This window comes from Leptidea sinapis, chromosome Z, assembly GCF_905404315.1.
Source record: "Leptidea sinapis chromosome Z, ilLepSina1.1, whole genome shotgun sequence".
NCBI lineage: Eukaryota > Metazoa > Arthropoda > Insecta > Lepidoptera > Pieridae > Leptidea > Leptidea sinapis.
In genome coordinates, this window is record NC_066312.1 from 6,075,314 (window position 1) to 6,098,329 (window position 23,016).

The 23,016-nt window shown below is 33.5% G+C and overlaps 1 protein-coding gene across 1 annotated transcript in view; it reads right to left on the minus strand.

Annotated features, from left to right (window-relative positions):
• Window positions 1–2,935: 2,935 nt before the first annotated feature.
• The window catches only part of LOC126978660 (tyrosine-protein phosphatase corkscrew-like), a 42,967-nt gene continuing 22,886 nt past the window's right edge, over window positions 2,936–23,016 (minus strand). The window contains exons 3-12 of the mRNA XM_050827650.1: window positions 14,879–15,049; window positions 14,075–14,210; window positions 12,681–12,824; window positions 11,245–11,409; window positions 9,150–9,277; window positions 8,398–8,559; window positions 8,165–8,275; window positions 6,095–6,182; window positions 4,483–4,637; window positions 2,936–3,335 (exon numbers count right to left, since the gene is read on the minus strand). Of these exons, the coding sequence (XP_050683607.1) occupies window positions 3,315–3,335; window positions 4,483–4,637; window positions 6,095–6,182; window positions 8,165–8,275; window positions 8,398–8,559; window positions 9,150–9,277; window positions 11,245–11,409; window positions 12,681–12,824; window positions 14,075–14,210; window positions 14,879–15,049 (1,281 nt within the window). The 3' untranslated portion in view covers window positions 2,936–3,314. The remainder of the gene's footprint in view (window positions 3,336–4,482; window positions 4,638–6,094; window positions 6,183–8,164; window positions 8,276–8,397; window positions 8,560–9,149; window positions 9,278–11,244; window positions 11,410–12,680; window positions 12,825–14,074; window positions 14,211–14,878; window positions 15,050–23,016) is intronic.

The window sequence follows — 23,016 nt, forward strand, 5'->3', positions numbered from 1 at the left end:
TATTTTGTAGGGGCTTTTTTTATTCTTATTTATTTTATTTATTCAAATTTAAACATCACAATACTATTGCATATGACTTATATAACGTAGCATTGAAGGGATGTTGTTTATACCCTTTTTGATTCACGTTGTATATACAGGCATATTCATAATATACATGCCTGTCGATATTGATGTCGTTTTCAATATCTAGCTCTAAATAATGATCCAGCTGATAGTGCAGTATATAAAATTAGAACCTAATTTGCTAAATATGTTATAAGCCCTCATGGACCACTTGGCAAATGTCTTAAATATAACGATTAAACTAAAATACTTTTTAATAAAGTAATTGGTACTAATTATAAATACATATCTGATTAACTTATTTGTTTCAGTTTTATTTGTTTCAGTCTCTTGTCCTCGAACATATTAAAACCAGGCTCAAAGAACTTGCATATTTCAATCCATGCATTCCTAGTAAATATTGTGTTTTTGCAATCTTCTGTAGAATTGTCCCATAAACAGGGTTTATTTCAAACATTTACGATTAAGATAGCTGCACTCCGCAGCCACACAACGCATCACCCCGCTGCCTCTCTGCTCGAACGCAGCTCGGAATCCCGGATTCGGTTTGGACGCAGTGCGCGAGCGTTCATAGAAATAATAGGGCTACATAGGTCCGTCAATAATCTTCTCCAGAATGGAGATCATCGGTAGACGAAAAGAAACCGGATGACGGAAGTCGGATCGATTGCGTAAACTACAATAGAAATAGTTCTACGACCACTCCAGACCGTATTTTCACGGGTTCGGATCGGACTCTGATCGGACGTAGTGCAGAAGCGTTCTTAAAGTTACCGTGAGCTCGCCACGGTTTAATATTCGTCATTTTGGCGCTGTTGGTGATGTAGCGAGAGTCTGTGGTAATAAAACTAGTGATGACAACCTCAGCAAGTATCGATAGACGGTGGGAAACTATTTACAAAAATAAATTGTATTCATTATTACGTTAATTCTTGAAGTATAAATAACACGGAAAATGAATGATATTAATTCATAATGCAAAAATACTTCAGAGTATTGTACGTTCCTTGGAAGCCATTTGTATTATACGTCAAAATTAGTTCTCTGGACGCTCGCAAGTGGCGCTTCAAATATGCACAAAAAATTGCTGTCAAACATATGGAACAGCCTGTCCAGTGGTATTTATACAGATCAGTGGTTTTAACTGATTATTATGGTTTAATTTATTGTTGTCCTATCGCGAGTGGCGCTAGTATATATGGGTGAAATCTTAGAAAAGTGCATTCTGCGACAGGTGAGCAATAGACGTGCGATCGGCTTGCGTAATACGAATTCTAGTGATATTTTGCGACCAATCGCGTAGTGGTTGCTGTCGCACTGCTACTGTTACGTTTTACAAAATCAGCCCGCCAAACACCTAATAAAGCACCACGTTAAGGCGAAGAGTAAGCAGAAAACACGCAAACATGGTGTTTTTAGACAAGTTTTGTGGTGAAAGTATAGCATTTCGAGTTATGAACACTACTTAATCCTGTTACACATATCCTTTAGTCTTATTTGTACTTTGCTAATGCTTGCTGTTGGTTATAGTTAACACTGTCGAGCCTTTTTGAACTATCACATTTCTTTGAAGTTAAACAAGTTTTTTGGCATGGCGTGACTCATTTTTTAGTACTTCTCTCAGAAAAGTACTTTTTTGTGTAGGTTCATTTATTCAGATTAGTAGTGAATAACGAGGATTGTAAGCATATAAAATGTTTTCCACGCAAGAATTTTGAAAATATTGGCTTTGTTACATAGATGGCGGGCTGGCAGCCTTGAACTCATATCGCTAAAGGTCGCTGGCATTTAGTGTCGCCTTAAGTTGCGATCATAATCACAGCCACAATCTCTGGTCCTCGCTGGAATGTAATGCCCTCTTCCGTTTTCCTGACACCCCTTCGCGCTCAGTCAGTACAGTTTGCATTTTCACTACCGTTAGGTACATGTCATGATATTTTCGGCTATCGCTGCTTTGTTTTAGAAGTTTTCATCGTTACGTTTCGACTTTTGTTGTTAATAGTACTGTAGTTTCTGTTGATCTGTGTCGCTATAATAGTTCTATCAGAAAAATAAATTCTCTTTGTGCTTAGCCTAGACGCTTTCATTGATTTTTCATAATTATAATAATAGTAATTAACACCACAACACAACACCTTTACGACCAATAATACAGAAAAAATAAATCGTAATTTATTTATTAATATCAATATTAGGTTATTATTTAGTTGTTGCTTGTTTTAAACACCGAAACAAAGCGACAATGTGACGTCATCGACGTCAGGTCCTGAGATAATGTAACCGGGTAGTATAATATAGAAAATAATACAAGGGAATACAAAATGTTATATACATTGCAACGTATGTTTACAACACTCCGAATATTGAGTTATTTGTACAGCAATGGTGCGCGTTAATTCGTATTAGCGATATAATATCGCTAATACGTAAACTAAGGATCTAATACTGAGAAATGAACGCATAAACTTTTATAAAAGAAATAGAGTTAAGTAATAGACCTAGCAATGAAATGTAAGATTTTCATTAGTATACACATATAACATATCATTCGCAGTCTGATAGCGGAATGGCAAAAGTGTGCTTAAAGACAAACATACGCACACTTGTCTCCTTGTACGTCAGTCTCCTGTGAGGTAACACTCTCAACGCAGCTATATCACTTCTATTGCCTCCATATTTATATTATACAGTTGCAATAATATTATATGCATTGTTAAATAACATTATTTAAATTATTGTGACATTAAGTGTGGTATCATTACGGTTTTCAAAACTTTTTAATGTACCTTTATACTTAATACGCATATTATATTGTTCACGTTAAAACGTGAACAATCAAATGGTCTTGTTTACAATTTAATAAAAAATGTTTTTGAGTATCAGTACAAGTATTTTATTTAGAATTCTTATATTTATAATCACTTAATACTTATTCAGAACGACAATTGGATTTTTATTAAATTAATAAAAAATATCGGTTAGTATAAAATTGAACACCATTAATATTAAAGTTATGATTATATTGAACACTTTAATACTTATTACAAAAATTTTATATAAGTCATAATAGTAAATAGAAAAACAAGTTATGCGATCGGTTATATTATGAAATTTGAGAAATACGTTCCTTTATAAGGGATATTTGAAGGACAAACTTTACACTCAAAATATTTAAATATTGATAAATTGCATTTCAGGTACTTAAACACACTCGCCATAGCTTCATTCCCTTTTTGTCCTCTATTGTTTTATGCTTCTGACGTATATACCTAAAAAAAAATATATGTTTACTCACAGGTGTATTATTGGAGATATCGCGAGCACCGGATATCGCTAAAGCCTTAAAACGTACCCCGTACTTGAATCTCTTATGGATTTTAAAAAGATTTTTTTTATGAAAATGAGGGACGAGATGTGCAGAACATTCTGATGGTATACAGCTGGCTGGCTGGCCAGCTGGCTGGTATGCAGATGGCTGAACAGCTGATGGTATAGATACGCCCTGCCCATTACAATGTAGTGCCACTCAGGATTATTAAAATACAAAAATTCTGAGCGGCACTACAATACAAGCAGATGTTTAATCTCATTTGCCCAGTGATTTTACTAGCTACGGCGCCCCTCAGATCGAACCAGTAATGCTTACACATTACTGCTTCACGGCAAAAATAGGGGCCGTTGTGTATTACCTATAACCGGCATCCTGTGCAAAGGAGCCTCCCACTGGTAAACTTCAACTAAGTAAAACTAACTAAACTCTTCACGTCACATCCCTCGTACTATTGTGCATGTAGTGGGCAAAGAGGTATATTTCAAAAAAGAATCTATAATTATTTAAATCGTGTAGTTTTTTTTTCAAACAATAATAAAGAACAAGTGCAATAGCAGAGCAACAGTTAGCAGCTTCTATTCCCAACGCAATCATTAGATAATTTTAAACGTCAAATCTAATTTGTGTCATTTGAATATATTCGAGTGGTTATTGTATAAAAACCTTTTCAATCTAATACATTAGTAATAGTCAACGCATTCAAGTCAGTCAAGACATTTAATAAGTAAATATTACTTCTGTGCCTCGTTGGCAATGTTCTTAAACATTCCCATTTCAGAAAAACCTCAAGCCAATTCATTCATCAATTCAAAAACCTTCAGCCAATTGAACAAATAAAATACAATCGATAAATTTTAATGATATGTAAGTTATAATATTCGTAATAAATATCCTTTATACGATTCAGAAATCTTAGCAAAGAACGCACACTTAATAACTCGCCATTTCATTTATGTACTACAGGATTTAAGGGGAAAGGGCAATTAGATAAAAAACTACAGTATTGTTAACGTCGATATCTTCGATATAACATCTGCACGGAAGAAAAAAAGGTTGCACTTAAGGCACGTAGCCTTATGACTTACCTTTTTACGTATTTTCAATTTATTCGTATCAATATCACTGTAATGCTGTAATGCTAAGTATATGAATCGATATTGTATTTTATTCTGCACCATCCCAGGCCTTTGAGCTCGAACAAGTTTTACGGTTTTATGTACGTCGATTTCACAATTTAATCCTGCAACAATTGGTTTAATTGGTACAATTGATAATGCAATTCTTAGTGAACAAATCATACACAAATAAAACTAAAAACAAAATTTTATGAACAACGCGGGACTCGAACCCTCTACCTCTCGCGTTTCGTGCCATCGCTCTTTCCAACTGAGCGAACCGTTCAAGTGACGTATCGTTGATACAATCATGTATGTTTTCGTCAACTCTCAGGTTGTGGCTTCAAAATATTGAGCCACAACCTGAGAGCGGGTGATCACTTTCAAAAACATAACAAATTCGTAAGAAATCATACATTTAACATATAAATATAAAGTGAACATATACGATGAGTATATTGCTACTATAGTCTGACAACTTCGGGTTACGGCAGTCTCAGTTACCCTTCCCCGCAACACCACCCGTTCCAGCTGACATCTTTAGTACCATGTCCACCATCTGTCACTCCGTGGGATACTCGGGCACGTGGTTGTACGAATATATTTTTGTACCAAACAGTTACTCAAAACGCAAGACCCTGGTCCTAACGTTACTATCGGATATAATTTAAGAGTCACACTAAAACTTTTTAGAAAATCATAAAAGTAATATTGTATATTGATAAGTACAGTGTTTTAGAAGTACTTTGCGTTGCTTTTAAAACATTAATGCGTCATTGTTCCAATAAAGCAAATCTCCAGGATTCGGAGGATTTGGAGAATAAATATAAGTTTCGTTGCCGTGATGGATAAGGCTAATATAGTACATTTTACAAGACAAGGACACACAGACAAGACTAAACAATAACAAATACGCATGATATGAAAAATGGTGATGAGTAAATTATCATTTTGTGTTGATTGTGATCATTTTGTATAAGGCTGGCTGGCTCGCTTTCAAAAACCAATGCCTAAATTTGCACAAATCTTTTAATCTGCCAGTTTCTATGAACAGCTATGTTGCTAATGTAACTTTTTATCCACAACGAGAAATTACAGGAGTCTTTCCAGAGTTTCTTAAAACTTATAGTGTCCCCAGCATTCATCATTAAATTTAACTCGGAAACCAAAGATCCATCTAATTCATAGTTTCGGTATTTATGAGAGTTTAATTTTGTCAATGATAGTCGAACTATGTCTTCCTGTTACTATAAAACCATTCATAATGCCTAATTGATCTAACCTGTCACCTATTGTCGTCACAACAACAATTGCATCGAATAATCACTTCTAACCATATCTACTACTGATAATATCTTCTATTAACATAATAAAACACTAATAATTAACATTTAATTCTTTGAATTTTTATTTTTCGCATGTATGTATATTTTTTATGACAGAATGTATAAAACATCGCAAAAGCAGCCAGGCAGTTTGGATTATAATATTATTAATTTCATTAAACATAAAAGTCGCTCTGCATTACATAATTCGGTTAATTTTCTGAAATAAATTTGCAAGAATCGGGAATATCTCTTACCAGACATCATTTTATCAATAAGTATATCAAGCACTATGAAAGTTCCTGTTCTTCCCACTCCAGCTGAACAATGAACGCACAGGATATTCTGGAATACAACATATAAAGGTTAATTATATATTATATATATACATGAGGCGAAATTAGTTTATGAAGTCATAAAAATCTTTTATTTTATCAAACTTGGTTCATTCAAAGTTATTTGTGACGTCAATTAATCACCACCACCATTTTGAAACCAAATGAGGAAGAAAATGTTGCAAGAAACTCTCCCATTATTAATAATTGCGCTTTCTTTTAATTATTACATTAACGGCTTTACATTACATGGCGGCGACGTGGGGCGGGTCGTTCCCTTCCCTAAAATATGGTCGAGGGAGGCGATGGCTGGTCCATGCGTCATTCTCGTGAACGGGTGCTACTCGTGGTGGCTGGATGATCTTGTTACCGGGAGGTCTCCTTGATGTGTTTTTTATTATTATTATTTCCTTTAAAGTTAAAGTTATTATATATTTTATTTTATGAAATGCTCACATAATGCCTCTATTTATTTGCGGTATGTGTGGATTGAGGCATCTACTTTTCTCAATAACTCTTGTGTTTATAAGTATTCATTTACTTATTTTTCTTTTTTTGACTTACTCGTCTAAGTATTTTTGTTGCGTCACTTTGCATATATTGTAATTAAAATGATTTGTAAATCAATTAAAATGTAAATCTTGACTTAAAAGAGTGGCAATGAGTTTCATGCAACTTCTTCTCATTAGCTCAACCCTTTACTAATAAGAAACAATATTTTTGACATTCATAAGTGTCATTTTCGTGACCTACATGAATAAAGTGTTTTTGAATTTGAATTTGAATTTTGCGCAATTGTAGTATCCTGAGCGGTACTGCATTGTAATGGGTAGGGCGTATCAATGACCTTCAGCTGAACATGTTGCTCGTCTTATTCAATTTTTCAAAGAAAAATAAAAAAACTCAACAGCCACATTCTAAAGCAATGAGTATTTTACAATGGCTGTTATAAATCACAAATTATTTTGTAAGGTACATGTACATCGAATATACGAATTATGTTCATGAAAAGTAATAAAAAATAAACTAAATAAACTGTCGTATATTTGATGCATCAAATATTAAAGTTCGAATTCATTGTTTGTGTAAGGACACATAGTGAAAATGATGGTTGTGATTACTGTCATAAATTAGCAATCGTATCCAACATAATACAATGATTTATTAATTAAAACAGGTCGACCTGACACCACACGCAGTACTCGTTCACTAGTTGACGAATTGAAATATATATAACTTTTAAAATAATTTAGAGATAATATCTGAACATTAAAGTAACACGTGTTTCCCTTCCCCGCAACGCGTTGATATCTTTAGTACTCCATTCTTGCCATCGTCTGTCACCCCGTGAGACGGTCGTGCACGAAGTTGTCGGACTATACTTGAGAATTATGGCCGTTTTCTAGAGGTAGACAAATCTATCCTTTTACGCTTACTTACATTTCAATAACCTATCGACAGATAGCATTGGACTTTAACTAATAATATAACTATATTGGACATAACTATGGATAGATAAGATCTTGTCATTAAACGGTGACAGCAATGTTTCCATAACTAGAGATACTTTATTTAAAACGGCCGTTAATTGTAAAAGTGTATACGTAAGCGAATTATTTAATAATAACATTACATAATCGTTCATTACAACAAAATACAAAAACATACAATTTTAGTGATGAGGTATCCTTTTAAGCATGACTTGCCTGTAGTAGGAGGCTCCGCTCTTCCATAGCAAAACATCTTATTATGTAATAATTACCAAGTTTACCTTAACATAAATATTATAAACTAATAGATACAAAATTGCTATAAATAATAACATAATTAAAGTTGATTTATATGACTATCTAAGATGTGTGTGTGTGTGTATATATGGATATATGTATGTATGTGAATGTTTGTGTGTGTGCGTTAGTATACTCGATAACTTGCTTAGGTGGAAGCTTCGATAGTATTATTTTATAGTCAAGATATAAATTCTTTACTTACTTGCTCAGGTGCATTCTTTTCTTGACTAACATTATACATTCTTCTGTTAATGTCTTCTATAAATGCTAGCACTCCATCAGGGTCAGGTGGTGAGCACTGATCTGGCCAAGACTGATATAAAAATAAAAATAAATAAATAAATAACAGTAAATTATTGTGAGAATATTTATTCGAAAAGCATTTTATAAACCAAAAATTTAATAAAACAAAACATATAAAACTTAAATTCTTACTAAGAATTGGTATTGATAAACTCTCCGACGATGAGTTTTGTTACTAACGTCGAGTTCCCTCATGAGATAGTCTTCGTAAAATGTTTCCGCAACAGACTTAACTGTGAGCTCATCATATCTCTCTTCATGGCCAGGTTCGGGCCAATATCGTTCACACTTTTTCTGAAAATAAAAATTTTCATCGCTTTTTTATTATATTTTTATAAAAACACATCATAATTATTATACAAATTTTATGCGAGTTCTCTTTTTGTATAAAACATCAATATAACCTATAAAATATATGTCGTAGTCAAGAACGAGCTACGAGCGAGTACTAAGTTGCTTCAATAGTCCACTGCTGGACAAAGGCCTCCCACAAAGATTTTCACGACGATCGGTCTTGCGCTGCCCTCATCCAACGTATTCCGGCGATCTTGACATATCATCTGTCCATCTTGTGAGGGGCCTACCAACACTGCGTCTTTCGATTCGTGGTCGCCATTCAAGGACTATACTGCCCCAACGACCATCTGTCCGTCGAACTATGTGCCCTGCCCACTGCCACGTCAGTTTTGCAATAAATTGGGCTATGTCGGTGACTTTAGTTCTCCTACGGATCTCCTAATTTCTGATTGGATTTCCTCATGGGCCTCATCCTATGGGCCTTATGAGGCCCATAGTTAGCTATTTATTGGTCTATTTTGGTCGTCAAATAAGTTGAACTTAAAATAATATTTCTTGTATGTAAATTTTCTCATACTATAACATACCTTTCCCTTTTCTACTTCATTAGTGACCATTGAGATCACCCGAACATCCTCCTGCCAAATCATTTGCCAAAAATCATTTACTGTGTTTGAGAGGCAGCCTTGCGTTGCTATATAAATTTTGTCTTTCACTAAAATACAAAATTCAATTGATTCCCATATTGTATGATATTATTTTTTTTTTATTACAATTGGTTGTCTGTAAAGTCAGTTTACGGACATACGAAAACATCTTTTTATTTGTTATCTGCACACACCGACCGAGGCTACTTTTTTTTAATAATCAAAGAACAAGATGCGTCAGAAGCCGAGCGCGTAGGCCGCTATCTTGTTCCTCGCTCTCGCTTGCACGCTCGACTCAGGAAGAACTTGACACTTCGTGCCAGCTTTCATACAAATATTTCAATCTATGGTTGGAATACAATAGCTTTTAGAAGTGCTCACAATAATAGCAATGATGACATCTTAAATGGGTTCTTTATACCTCCTTAATATTGGAAGCCAATGCATCTTACAAAACAATACCAATGGAAGGACCAATTACGTAACGCGTCTTTATTATTGTAACAATATCTTTTAGATATCTATCTCTCTCTAATTTATTAAGTAGTATCTAATTGAATTTGTTAATTTATAGAAATAGTCTTATTTTTAGATGACTCCACAGTGCACGAAATATCTAAATCTCAAATGAAACCATGAGAATTACAGTGGCTACATTTTAACAATAAAAATTTTATGATTACTTACAGCTAATTTAATCATTTTATAATAAAATACCTATGTTTAATAAATTATATCTTTAAGGGTACCCTGGATTTACCGAAATGATGAATATTAATTGTTAAAAGTTATAGACTTTGTATTGTAAAAATGAAGCTTGGCCACTATGGCTGTCATAACATTAAGCTTTCAACACTGATCGTTCGTATATACATCGATAGCCGTGAACAGCCTGGCGAGGAAGCTTCGGGCATTTGCCGCAGGAGGCCGCCTCGGTCTACATATATATGTTTTACATGAGGCTGCCGCACGGCAAGGCCGAGCCAATGATAGATTGAGCCAGTATCCCAGCGTAACATGAAGTCGAACAGAGGCTGCACGTGCCTAACGTGTTTTATAGCCAGTTTTGCATAAGTCTTGACAGCGTACGTTCAGAAAGCTATAGCCACCACTGACTTTATATTAATTCTTCGACTTCTACAGAAAAGAAAACGAAAACAAATAACAAGCGGTCCAGACTAAGAAGAGTTGTGGAGATCGTCTTTGGCATTTTAAGATCTGTATTCAGAATGTTGACGAAACCGTTACTATTACAACCAGAGAAATATTCCATCGTTCGACGAACAAGCGAGGAAATACACAACTCGGGTGAGGCACGTCTTGACCGACCAAGAATTTGCCTCGAGCGGCTGCTCGCTCAGTCAGTACGCGGCTGATGACAAATGTCCATGCATATTGTTGTGCAAACAACATATTAGTATGTTAGATCATTGATCATTACTTAATGAACGCAATTCACAGGCATTTACTTAAAGAATCCAGCGCATTGCATGGCGAGTTGGATTATTCAATGCCAGCAATCAATTGATTGTAGTTACGTAATTATTATAGCTTAACGAAATATTTGTTTCTATTGTACTACAAACATTTTCAGATGGCAGACCTTAAAGCAAGCAGGTGGTAATTCAAATTGAGTTATCTATTTTCACTGGAACGTTTGTGATCGCAAAATATAAAATATGACGTCAGCATGTTAAAAGACCAGTATCTATTTATCTTTTATCTTATCTTTTATCTTTTTGTATTTTTATATTTTATCTTTTTGTATTTTGTGCTGTTCTTAAAAGTAATTAAATAAGTAACAGTCGGTTTACATGGTACAACCGTAGTACCCTTTTTTGCTGCAACCCAGTACTTTGGAAGCACAAATTGTGTTTCAATTTGAAATCTTTCTCGTCACCTTACTTCTTATCTTAAACTTTTATTTCATCATTAAACCTGCAAGCAACTTTTCCGCCATCATCAGATAATAATCTTCGAGTGTAATAAAAAACCTTAACCGAGCTATCGCAATGAAAATATACGCAAAACTTACCCACATTTCTGGATAATAATCCATTTTTTTCGTTTAATTCAATTCTCATTCTCACTTTTTTAACCAAGAATTTGTTTTCTTGCCGTAATTGACTCATCGCATCATCAGCTGTCAGTGGCTTTGTGACTAGAATAATTTTTTGGGGTTCATCTCTCAAGACCAGTGCTGTAATGAGTTAGGACTCAGATTGTTAAGGAATTCTCAATACATTTAAACAACTATGTGTTAATTAAACAAAATAAAATTGTAAATCTGTATGAAAAAAAAAATGCTAGCATTTTTTACCAACGTTTCTCGTCTGACTCATTTTTCTTGGCAACTTCTGTTCTCATTTTCAAACACCAGATTGCTGTTTTTATCGGGTTCAAAACAATAAATCCACGTTTCGTCTTCTTTGACAGTGTCAGAAACAGCATTAGAATGACCGTGGATGTACTTCGTTAGCGTTCGAAATTGAAATAATTCCGATTAGATAGAAGTGCAAAACTTTTAGTGTGCCCCATGTATACAAACATTTCGAGTGCATCAAAAATTTACTTACACCTGATATTTTTAAATGACTACTGTCAGACGCATCTATTTTGATTTACCGCTTCTCTATAGGTATGGAAAGCATCATGTCTAAGCTCTCCTATTATAGCATACTGTGTTATGATACATAATATTTACAGAGTTGAGTACTTTGAGTCTAGAAAACTTATTTAACGTTTAATTATAACTATAGTTTAAAATGTCAATAAGATGTTAAATTTATAAAGTGATTAAAATAACCTTAAGAATTTTCTGTGTTTTGTAAAACACGATTACAATACATAAATATGTATATTGTTCTAATCATAATAACAACGTGACTGATCAAGCGTCGTATTGGAAAATTATTCGTATATAATCCTTGTATTCAATCGGCAAACCTATTTATATGTCGCCAACGTATGTTCGAGGAACAATGAAGATTTTCCTCCTTACGTGCCTTACTTTACCAGAAACTTGGCCGTGAACCTCCCACGCCTTGAAACTTTATAGCATTTTGCGTATTTACTACAAGTCAAAGTGACCTAGAGACTGCGTTCGGAGCATCAAAGTGAAGTAGATTAAAAACCAATAATTCGAATTCAATTAATTTGGCCACAAATATGTTTAATATTCCTATCTTGGTTTTTCGCAAGGCTGATCGTTTTTAAGGCCAATGAAAACATTTTGGCATTAATTAATATTTGGTAACATTTTATTTATTATGTTATTCTGCAGCTGGCTACTAGTTGGCTCAGCTGCTACATTTAAAATTCTAATTGAAATGTATGTCGTTATGACGAAAAGGGATTATTGGAAATGCTAGATGTGCTTATAATTGCTAAATGCTAGAATTGTTTTGGCAGTAGCCTCCAAATAAAGAAGGATAAATCGAAATGGAAAAGTTGAGCTCAGAATTTACTTACAGTTGACACTGCTAAGACTTTCATTTGATGATTTATCGGAATCATTCGAGTCAATTAGTTTTGATGGCCGTATATAATTCGCATTTATGTAATCCGATTCATTAGATTCTTTTCTTCTGCGTAGAATAACTCGAGTATGATCATCTGAAATATTTGAAGCATAATATTATAGACACTTTTCGTATTATATGTACGAGGGGCGTTCAAGAAATGCAAAACGTTAGAATGAGCTGTAAGATCTTTGGAACCACAAATGTAAATACTGGCTGATATAGCTGGAATATTGATTCATGCTACATTTCGAGATGCTAGCTTCGAAATACTTGAGTATCATCCATTATCACCCGAACTGGAGGCTACTCATTGATTTCTATTTCCAACGTTGAAGGCTGTTTTTAAAGGAAAGAAATTCAAAGATGATGAAGCTATAGGAAGCTTAAGGTGTGCATAATGAAGAGATCTAAAAAAGGAATTTTATGTCTACAAATCATATCGAAAAATAAAATAAGATTTAAATAAAAGTTACAGACGCATTCTCAGTTCAGCAGAATGCATTCTATAATAATTAAACATAACAATTTCCATGTTTACAGGATTTGTTATTTTCCAGGATTCAATATTTATTCTCAGGTAAAACTTATGTTTAATTAATATTAAATTCAAATTAATAAATCCATCAAAATGATTATCGCAGCACTTATAAGTACGTATCAATAAGATATAGCATTGTTTTAGTAATTTTATTAAACATGAACATATCTTATAAATTATTTATGACTGTGTTAACAAATAGCTACATAGCTAAATGAGCTATTAAGATGAATATTGAGCTAATTGCTATAGTTGGTATACAAGATATAAGGCTGCAAATATGTTCTCATATCTGCAATTGAAAAAAAAAATTGTAATTGTTATGCTTCTCCGAGATTATTTTTATCACAAACAAACAAACAATACTGTGTTTCACAAATTTTACACCACGAATTAAACTGTGTGAACGGTTAGTTAATTTAAAAATTAATTTCTTATAAGATAATGGCAAAAACTCCTTTCTAAAGCAAAATTCAGTAGAGGTAAACTTATGCAGAAATAATAGCACATTATATAGAAGATGATAATGAAAGGATCTTGTCTGTTTCTACGCAGGCTAACCTAAAATTGTATACTCTCTTATATTAAATAGGCCAATCAGTTCTGTTATAATATAATTTTGATGGGCTTTGAGTAGCTTATCAGTTCTTCTCCCCAAGTTAAAAGCCCCTTTTGAGAACTGATGTAGCTTAATGACGTTTATCAAGTACTGTTACAAAATGTTATGTCACTTCCTTTGGTAAATAGATAAATTTCTATTCTATTCTATAAAATGCTTTAATGCTATGACAGCGTCAACTTACATGGCAGTATATTTCTATATCTGTTCTTTTTGACATTTTCAGTTTTCATACCCTCTAAAGTTGAGTAATCATGCGTATCATCAACAATCTTCAGCGAGAGGAATTCTTTGTCAATGCCACATATATTTTCTGGATTCTGAAATTCATCCACTTCTTTAAACATAATTTCAAAAAAAATTTCAAAAATAGTCTAATCGAATTTTATTTCTAGCAAGTCTTTGATTTTATGTCTGTCAACATCTATCTCATACCAACCATCATCCTCACTGCGGCGGTCGTCCACAGTGTAGTTATCAAGGAAGTTTTCATCCAAGTACAACCAAATTGTGGAATCAGTATCATAATCGTTATAAAAAGTGCGAATTACCGTCTACTTTCCTGTGCATCTTATGCGTAATAGTATATCAGTGATCACTTACCATCAAGTAATCTATACATCGTTCTATTCCATAACAAATGAAAACTACTGGTAGGAATCAATCAAAGATCTATTTATTCCTGGTGATAATGATGTTGCACCAGAAAACGTTATATTCTGGTGAGAAGCATATTGTCATTCCTTTGAAAATGCTAAAGCTTTGGGTTACTATGATTGACAATAATATTTATAAACAGAGCCAACCAATAAAATAAACTAATTAAATTTTATTACCAATATCGTTTAAGTCAATAAATATTTCTACACGTAACAAATTAACCCTGTTAAAGTGGAACTTGGAATAATTTACTATTAAGCCCTACATTTGAATCATTTAAATGAGAAAGAGAGTCGCAAGTCTGGGAAACCAATGTAAATTTTATTACCTGTACATTTTGTTCAATATCATGTGGCCGAAGGCAGGTGCGACCTGGCACGGGCTGCAGAAGTCGCAGCACGTCACCAGAATTCTCTATCATGGGGTAGGACCGGAAGTGTTCAATCAGACCGATCAGATCCTCGAACTGTTCTCCGCTCCCGACGTCGTATTTATCTTGCTGGAAACAAATGATCATTAAATGTATGTAGCAGCGTACGTTGAGTATTTTTTCTATTTTTGAATGACAATCACTCTTTATTTTTTAGTGTTAGCACAAAACCTTTTCAGTCATATAATTGGTAAAATCAGAACAATATTTTTATTTAACAATTATTTTTGTTCTTACATCAATAACAATGACAAATATGCCTACACAACAACACAGTGGGTGCTATTTTGTTCCCAGACTAACACAAATCAACATTTTCTTATATAAATAGAACGAGAAAATTACAATTATTGTGTAAAAAGCGTCATTCTTGATAACCTAGCCATTGTTACAATGGTTATGATGCAAATGGGAAAAATTGTATTAATTCTCTCGCACAAGTTGATTACTACCTTTTGTTATTTTATCCTATGATGTAATATTTTAAGTGAAGAGTTGTAAGAATTTATTTCAACCTTCTGGTATACCTTATTTAACAATAATATTATATAAAAAATATCCTTATGTCTCCCTCAACCCTGTACTTTATCATATACCTCGTGTTTCATCAAACTTTTCTTTAAATCTAGAAATCACAAAAAGATAATAAGTAGGTAAGTCTATTTTAGGTGTTACACTTTTTTGATGTCAGTCGAATTTTGATATTTGATGTCAAAGATTTTTATGGCCGCTCTGTTACAGATAAAATAAGCAAGATAAGTATATCAGTAGATACGTAATAGCTGAAGAACTGGGAATCGACTGCAAAATAGTTATGATTCACTTGAACAAATCTAGGTTTAAAACCCACGATATTATTTACCACACAAGTACTCTTTCGCCATTGTTTATTGAAACGTAATGAAACTGAATCGTTTATGAAGAGATACATAACTAGTGATGAAAAGTGGATCACATGTGACAAAAAAGTCGTGATCGAAGCTCGGACAGGTTTCATAGAATGTGGCAAAGCCCGGGTTAACTCGCAATAAGGTAACCAATTCGGATCTCTACTACCATCAAGGGTTGTTTATAAATTCACGTCCAAACGCACTAGTATGCATTTTGTATAGATAATACCACTACTGCCTAGAGTAGTTAAAAAAGTAAAGCGGCAAGACGTGGAAATTTTGGCAATAGTAAAATCAAAAGTATTTTTCGGTTAACCATACTATTCAAAACAAATAAGACGCAAAGTACTTACTAGGTAGATTACAATATAAAAAATATTATTAAAAAGTCTTTTCAGAATACCATTGAACATATTGAGAATTTTTGGACTGTGCGTGCTAAAGTTTTATTAAGATTTGATGGGATAAATCTATAATATACGAGTATAAGGTATGGTAAGAGAATTCGACCAATATATTGACTCAACACGATATCTCTGGAACCATAAGGCGTAGAGATTTGAAATTTGGTAGGAATATTCATTTTTTTTATTGAATAGGAGGACAAACGAGCGTACGGGTCAGCTGTTGTTGAAGGTGTACGCGCTTTTTTTGAAGGTACCCATGTCGTATCGTCCCGGAAACACCGCACAAGGAAGCTCATTCCCAGCTTTGAAGTACGTGCAAGAAAGTGGAATATTCCTTTTAGCGTGTAGAGGTCAGCTAAGGATTTTACGAAATTCCATCAGCAAGAGTTGTTTTTTATTAACAGAATAACGTCTTTCGGGTCCGCTAGTTTTATATTTAAACAAACGGAATAGTTATTTTTCAATATGTATTATCAATAAATAAACGATTACCCAAAATAAAGTTTGAAAAACAAAGTATTCCATTAAAGATGTAAGGGTTATCACTTTAAAAATATAACAAATTGATAGATTTACAAGAGCGACATCTAAAGTCAATTTCCTAATATGCAAATATTGGGAATGAGCAGGTTATCAACTGTAAAGTAGATCCTGTAGATGAAGCCACAACCTGAGAGTTGAACAAATCATACAAGATTTTATGAAGATACGTCACTCGAACAACCGTTCGCCAACAGAGCCAACTGGCTCAGTTGGAACAAGTTTGTTAGAACACTGGCACGGAACGCCAGATGTCGTGGGCTAGAATCCCGAATCGTTCATAAAATTTTGTTTTTCAAATTTTATTTGTGTGTTAATCCAATCAAGATTATCACTTTAAAAACATAACAAATCGATTACCAAAATATAAGTTTGTTCACAGTTGTTCTATGAATATAGTAGTAAAGTATACCAACAATCCATGTCACCTTCCTCAATATATTAAACAAGAAATCTGTTTGGATCTAGTCACGGTTTTATTATTGATACATCACACGGATGATGGTAGAAATACACTCATGGCCAAAAGATGTTTGTTATGATTCCATTTTGTTTGTTTATATATTTAGCGTGGGACAATAACTAGACCAGTACTGTTATCTAATGGACGCCTATTGTACCTTCAACAAGGCCTCACTATACGTAGGTTGTACTAATGTTTATAATTTCAATGATGTAAGTGTTATTCATATGACTGGTTACTAATAAAAACATTAATATTCATACTTTATTTGTGATATATATATCGTTATTATACCAAGAAAAGAAACCTAGCATTTTCAATGTTTTTTTAACACAAAGAGTAGTAAGTAAATTTTTTTTCAAAGAATTACATAGATATGATGCTTCTTATGTCTCAGTGATATAATGAACTATGTGCAATTATGTAAATAGGTCACGAAGGACGCCTTCATTAAGACTGCAATACACATGCATCGGAATACATTGCATTTGTTTATTCAAATGTAAATTAGAAACTTCCAAGGCTAATAATCTATTGAGAAATTGTGATTTGATGAGCCATCACCTGATTGTATTTAATACTCCCTTTTCATAAATAATGATGATTCTTGATTGAATCAAAAATTTTGAGTGACATCGCAATTGTCATTGTGTGAGTTTTGTTTCTGCTATAATATGTATCTTTTCTATCTGCTATAAAATGTATATATAATATGTAAAACAAGGTATTTTTCACTATAATAAGGGACGAGACCACTGACATTACAAAGCTCAGGATTCATGAAATACTTGAGACATAATATGCTTCATGTGCAAAGTGATTTCACTAGCTACGGCACCCTTAAGATTGAATCACAATAATCCTATATTACAGCTTCACGGCAGAAAAAGCCGCCGGCAAAAAATGAAAAAAACACAGGGCAAGTTGTGACAGACGTTTATAAGGAAAGCAAGATAATACTTTTTTATATATCAAAGAATATTAATTCCAAAAAATATTTCAGTATGTATCTTTTGTAAGTCGGATTTGGTCCTGTACCGAACCTTCAAACGCGGTCCAGTCCGAACCTTATTCGAAGGTATGTCACATTGTGCATCAGACAAAATCTGGTAATAATAATAATTTTGTATTGCTCGCTTTGGTAAAGATGTCCATTTTGGGCGGGCAGTTTTTACAACACAGTTTTCGATTTAATTTTGAGGTTGTTTTCGTTACTGCTATTTGTAATTTTATAAGGTTAGTCATATATTTATATAGTCATATAATCATAATCTAGTCCCAGGCTGTCCGATCACTTAGATATTCAGCTGTGGAGTAATAGGATTTACGACAGAGCCATTTTTTAATAAAACATTTAAATTTATGTATATATAATCCCTGAACAGTGGCTGGGACTTTATTATAAAAGTGTATAGCTTTACCGTAAGCTATCAAACTAGACTCCATACAGATACCGGGTGAGTAACTCCCTATAAAGCTGTTTATATTTTGTTTGCATTCCGGTAAAGATAGCCCTAATAATTATAAGTTATAACCATTGCTTAGTTAGGTAGGAGCTCATATTTAATACATTAGTGACTAATCAATATCCACTAATTAAAGAAATAGTTTGTGTAATAAAATAGTCATAAAGAGCTGGAGAAGCTTACGTGTGTCTTATAGATTTATTTTTGAGAATGACGAAACGAGCTGGACGTCCAGCTCATGGTAATTGATACGCCCTGCCCATTACAATGTAGAAGCGCTCCGGAGTCTTGTAAAGCCCAAAAATTCTGAGCGGCACTATTCAATTGCGCTCGTTACCTTGAGAAAGCTCGGCATCCTGTGCAAAGGAGCCTCCCACTGGTAAATTGGATGTAGACAGTTCCGTAAATTAAAACATGTAAATGATTTTAAATTAAATTCCATTCTATCTTCTGATTGGTCTGATGGCTCTGATTGGTTGACTCTGTACACTGACGCATCTAAATTATCCAACAATAGCTGGATTGGTTCTATAGTTTGGATCCCTAAATTCCATATAACCTTAAATTACAAATGTCCTCCGCAGAACTTATTAGTGTCATATGTTGAATCACATAAGACCAACATGGCTTTAATCCTGTCTGACTCATCAAGCTGTTTGATGGACCTAATAACAAAACCTTTTAAATCTTCAAACAAATTCATAATCAATTTAAATTGACCGTAAGTATAATTCTTAGTACTTTCTTCTTCGTACGACCACTTTATAGAATGAATATCCTGCCGTGCTGTAAACAAGACGATATGGAAGCGCTGACTACTTTAAAAGGACCGTTAAAATATATATATATATAGGATGATCAAGTGAGCTGCGTTGTCAGAAATATCTTCCCAACCGGTTTTTTGCATATTAAAGATGATACTAACTTTGTTTAAGATTACAAAATTTAATAAAATTAATAATTATTTAAAATAAAAATGTTCAACTAACCTGACAATGCGGTTGTTTAATTCACTCCGCTCGTGTTTTTATAGTTTTACTCGTAAATTTAAAAACACTATCTTATGAACTACTTTTTATTTTGTCAATTTTTTCATATTAATAATCTCAAATCAGTTTACTGACACAAAAAAAGTTTACAACCACGTCTATAGAGATTTAGCAATTAAAACAATTAAAACACTATAAATACGCATATCACTTCCGCCATTTTTTGGTTTATGTAGGTATAAATCAAGCTAACCCCCTAATTTCAATCAAATTTTGAAACACACACACTATTAATATTATTTGTTGATTATAAAATTAGAGAAAATAAAACATTATAACACTAAAAACAGTTCTCTCCGCCATGATAAAGACAGAACACTATTGCGCAAATGCACGATGCAGCTCTGACAATCGGCAGCAAGTTTGACCGGTCGAACACCTTTTATCTTATGTTCTCCTGTTCCTCTCAATGCAATGCTATGCATCTCGCGTTTGAACACAGAACCTTGCGTCACAGATGACTAGAGTGAAGTTAGTTGATGTTGGATGCACTGATCATGTGCATTAATCTAGATCCAACGCGCATGTCCTAGCCGCTAGCAGCTACTAAATTCTGTGCGCCTAGTACCGCAGAAAAGAGCCCGAGATAATATAATGATAACACGTTCTCACGAACATAAATTATAAATTGTTTGCTCTCTCCTACGCTTATAGTTGTTTGAATACGCGTAAATACATTATAATATATGCATAAGTAAAAAATGTCTATCGGACATCTAAAATATTATCACACTGTCATCCATACTTGTCATAATTTTAAATTTTCGCGTGTTTGGTGTCTTTTTTGAGACTCACTGAGATTTTTTTTTTTCAATTTTATAAGTTGAAGACGTTTTCTTATTTTTATTACGTTATTCAACAGTAAGAATAACTAATGATCCACTGTCTCAATTAACTAAATATTGAAAAAAACTACGTTTTGCCTATTTGACATTAATAAGCGACTGAAATCATTTATATCTGGATAATTTTTTCTTAGTTAGCATAAACCTGCAAGAGCTTATATACGCGCACAGAAGAATATGTCATATTACGTGGACAGAGTGACGATTATGCTTTTAAGTGGGCAATTGCAATACCAGGATTCATTTTCATACTTCTGAAAACTTCTGGGATCCTGGTCTATATGGTGCACAAATGCTGCAGTTGACTTCTTTGTTTAGGGGGATGACAATGGAGAAAGTGGTTGCAAAGATGCTTGCAGTTTTTTATAACATCTAGTAAAGAAAAAAGTGATTAAATTTGTAACGTGGAAATTGTTAATGACTAAACAAACATTTGATTTTGAATACTGAAAAACATTGTTGGCTGAAAAATTGGTTAATCGGGCGCGAGTCAATTAAAAAAAAAACTCAAAGAAATTAATAAAATACGCGGATTCATTCCGTGTTCCGATATAATTCGCATTTGTATATTGAAATCCAATTTTACTAGGTCTTAAAAAATAATATGTCTCCCTGAAATAGTGAGAATTTAAATATTATATTAACTCCAAAAGACATTCAAAGTAGAGATTCCAACTTAAAAGCAACACTGTTACTCGAGTGATGTACGTTGAATCCCTTCACTCTAGATTCATTAAATACTCTTGGCTAATAATAGTGGTTGCTCCCTTCGCAAACAAACTACTAAAAAATCCGTCCCGTAAAACTGCAAAAAAATGGGAAATTAAATTAATAGCTCCCGCTTTTTCTACAAACCTGGTGCAATCAGTCCACGATACATGCTGAAACGTTGCGAGGCTATTTAATCGAATTTTTTGCTACAATTGAAATATGATAATAACAAAACCAGTTTGGTGTTGTTGTAACACAATTTCGATATGTTTCGCTAATAACTATAATTGATTATTTTCATTAAATTTTACGTCGTACATACTAATAGCAAAACCAAAATTTATATAATTTAGATTTATATTGCAGAGGCACTAAGATTACTGATCTTTTTCCTTTAAAGAAATTGTTTAAACATAAAAAAAAATTATGCATCGGTGGCTGCACACAGATTAGCTATAAACGCTAGAAATTAACTTACATTTGATATCTGACTAGAATTATCGTCGTAAGATCGTGAAAATATGCAGTACATACGGTACCTCCAGCCTTTTATGGAGCTGTGTTAACATCTCTACGTGGCCTGTGGGGGTCATTTTGTTAATAAAATTGTAAAGATATTCTGACTAAGAAGGTAACTGATTCACTAAGACTGGTTCTAAGAACAGCAACAGTTGTGACTCATTAATTCGCATTTTGTACAAATTTACATACACCTACATGGCTTTGTAAGTGAGGTGTTAGTGCCCTCAAAGTGATTCTCGTTTTGATTTAGGTGCGGAAGCTAAATCGCCGGCAAATTAAGTGAATGTTCGTTATAATTTTTGAAAAAAAAAATGAATATTAAGAATTTAAAAACAAAGCTTAAAATTTATCAGATTCGGATGCAAATATAATATATCAGTAGAAATCCTTTGAATTGATGCTATTATACAATTTTTTTGTGCAAAAGTCTTTTTAAACACAATTGATACCAAAACAATCTCTATCGAATCAAGATTGTGATTGGTTGGTTGTCTAAGTTTTAAGTTGGAATAAAATAATAATAATAAATAGCATGTATATAATATGATCAATTTTTACATAATTATGTAAAAAAATATATACTTTTACTGATAATAACTGTTATTTTGTACTGTCTTCATAATTATTGACTGGAACCCCTTCTTGGGTATAGGCCTCCTCCAGCATGTTCTGTGCCTATCCATTGTTATCTTTTTCCGTAAGTTTCCTGCTGTCGGTTGAATCTGTCTTCTATCCACCTTTCTCCTAGGATGTTCTTTTCTCTTTTTCCTATTGGTCCTTCCCACATAGTGAGGTCTGCCTCTGAGGTCCATTTATTGTCTCTACATCTTGCTATATGTCCAACTCACTTCCACTTCGATAGTTGTTGTTAAGTTGGAATACGATCGCTTTAATACTAGGAATTCATAAATTGTTAGTTGTGGAAACGTGATGAAACTTTAGAACATTCTAACGTTTACACGACCTCCTGACAGCCCGATAATTGACCGTGACCTTAGAATATTTAGTGTCAATATTCTAAGTGCGTGACCAATTTTGATTTGTCAATATGTGTGTGACAAGTGATTTGTGACAAGCTTAGATACAATCTACATACAAGAGATCATAAACATGTAGACAACTAGTAGTCCACGAACAATTGCA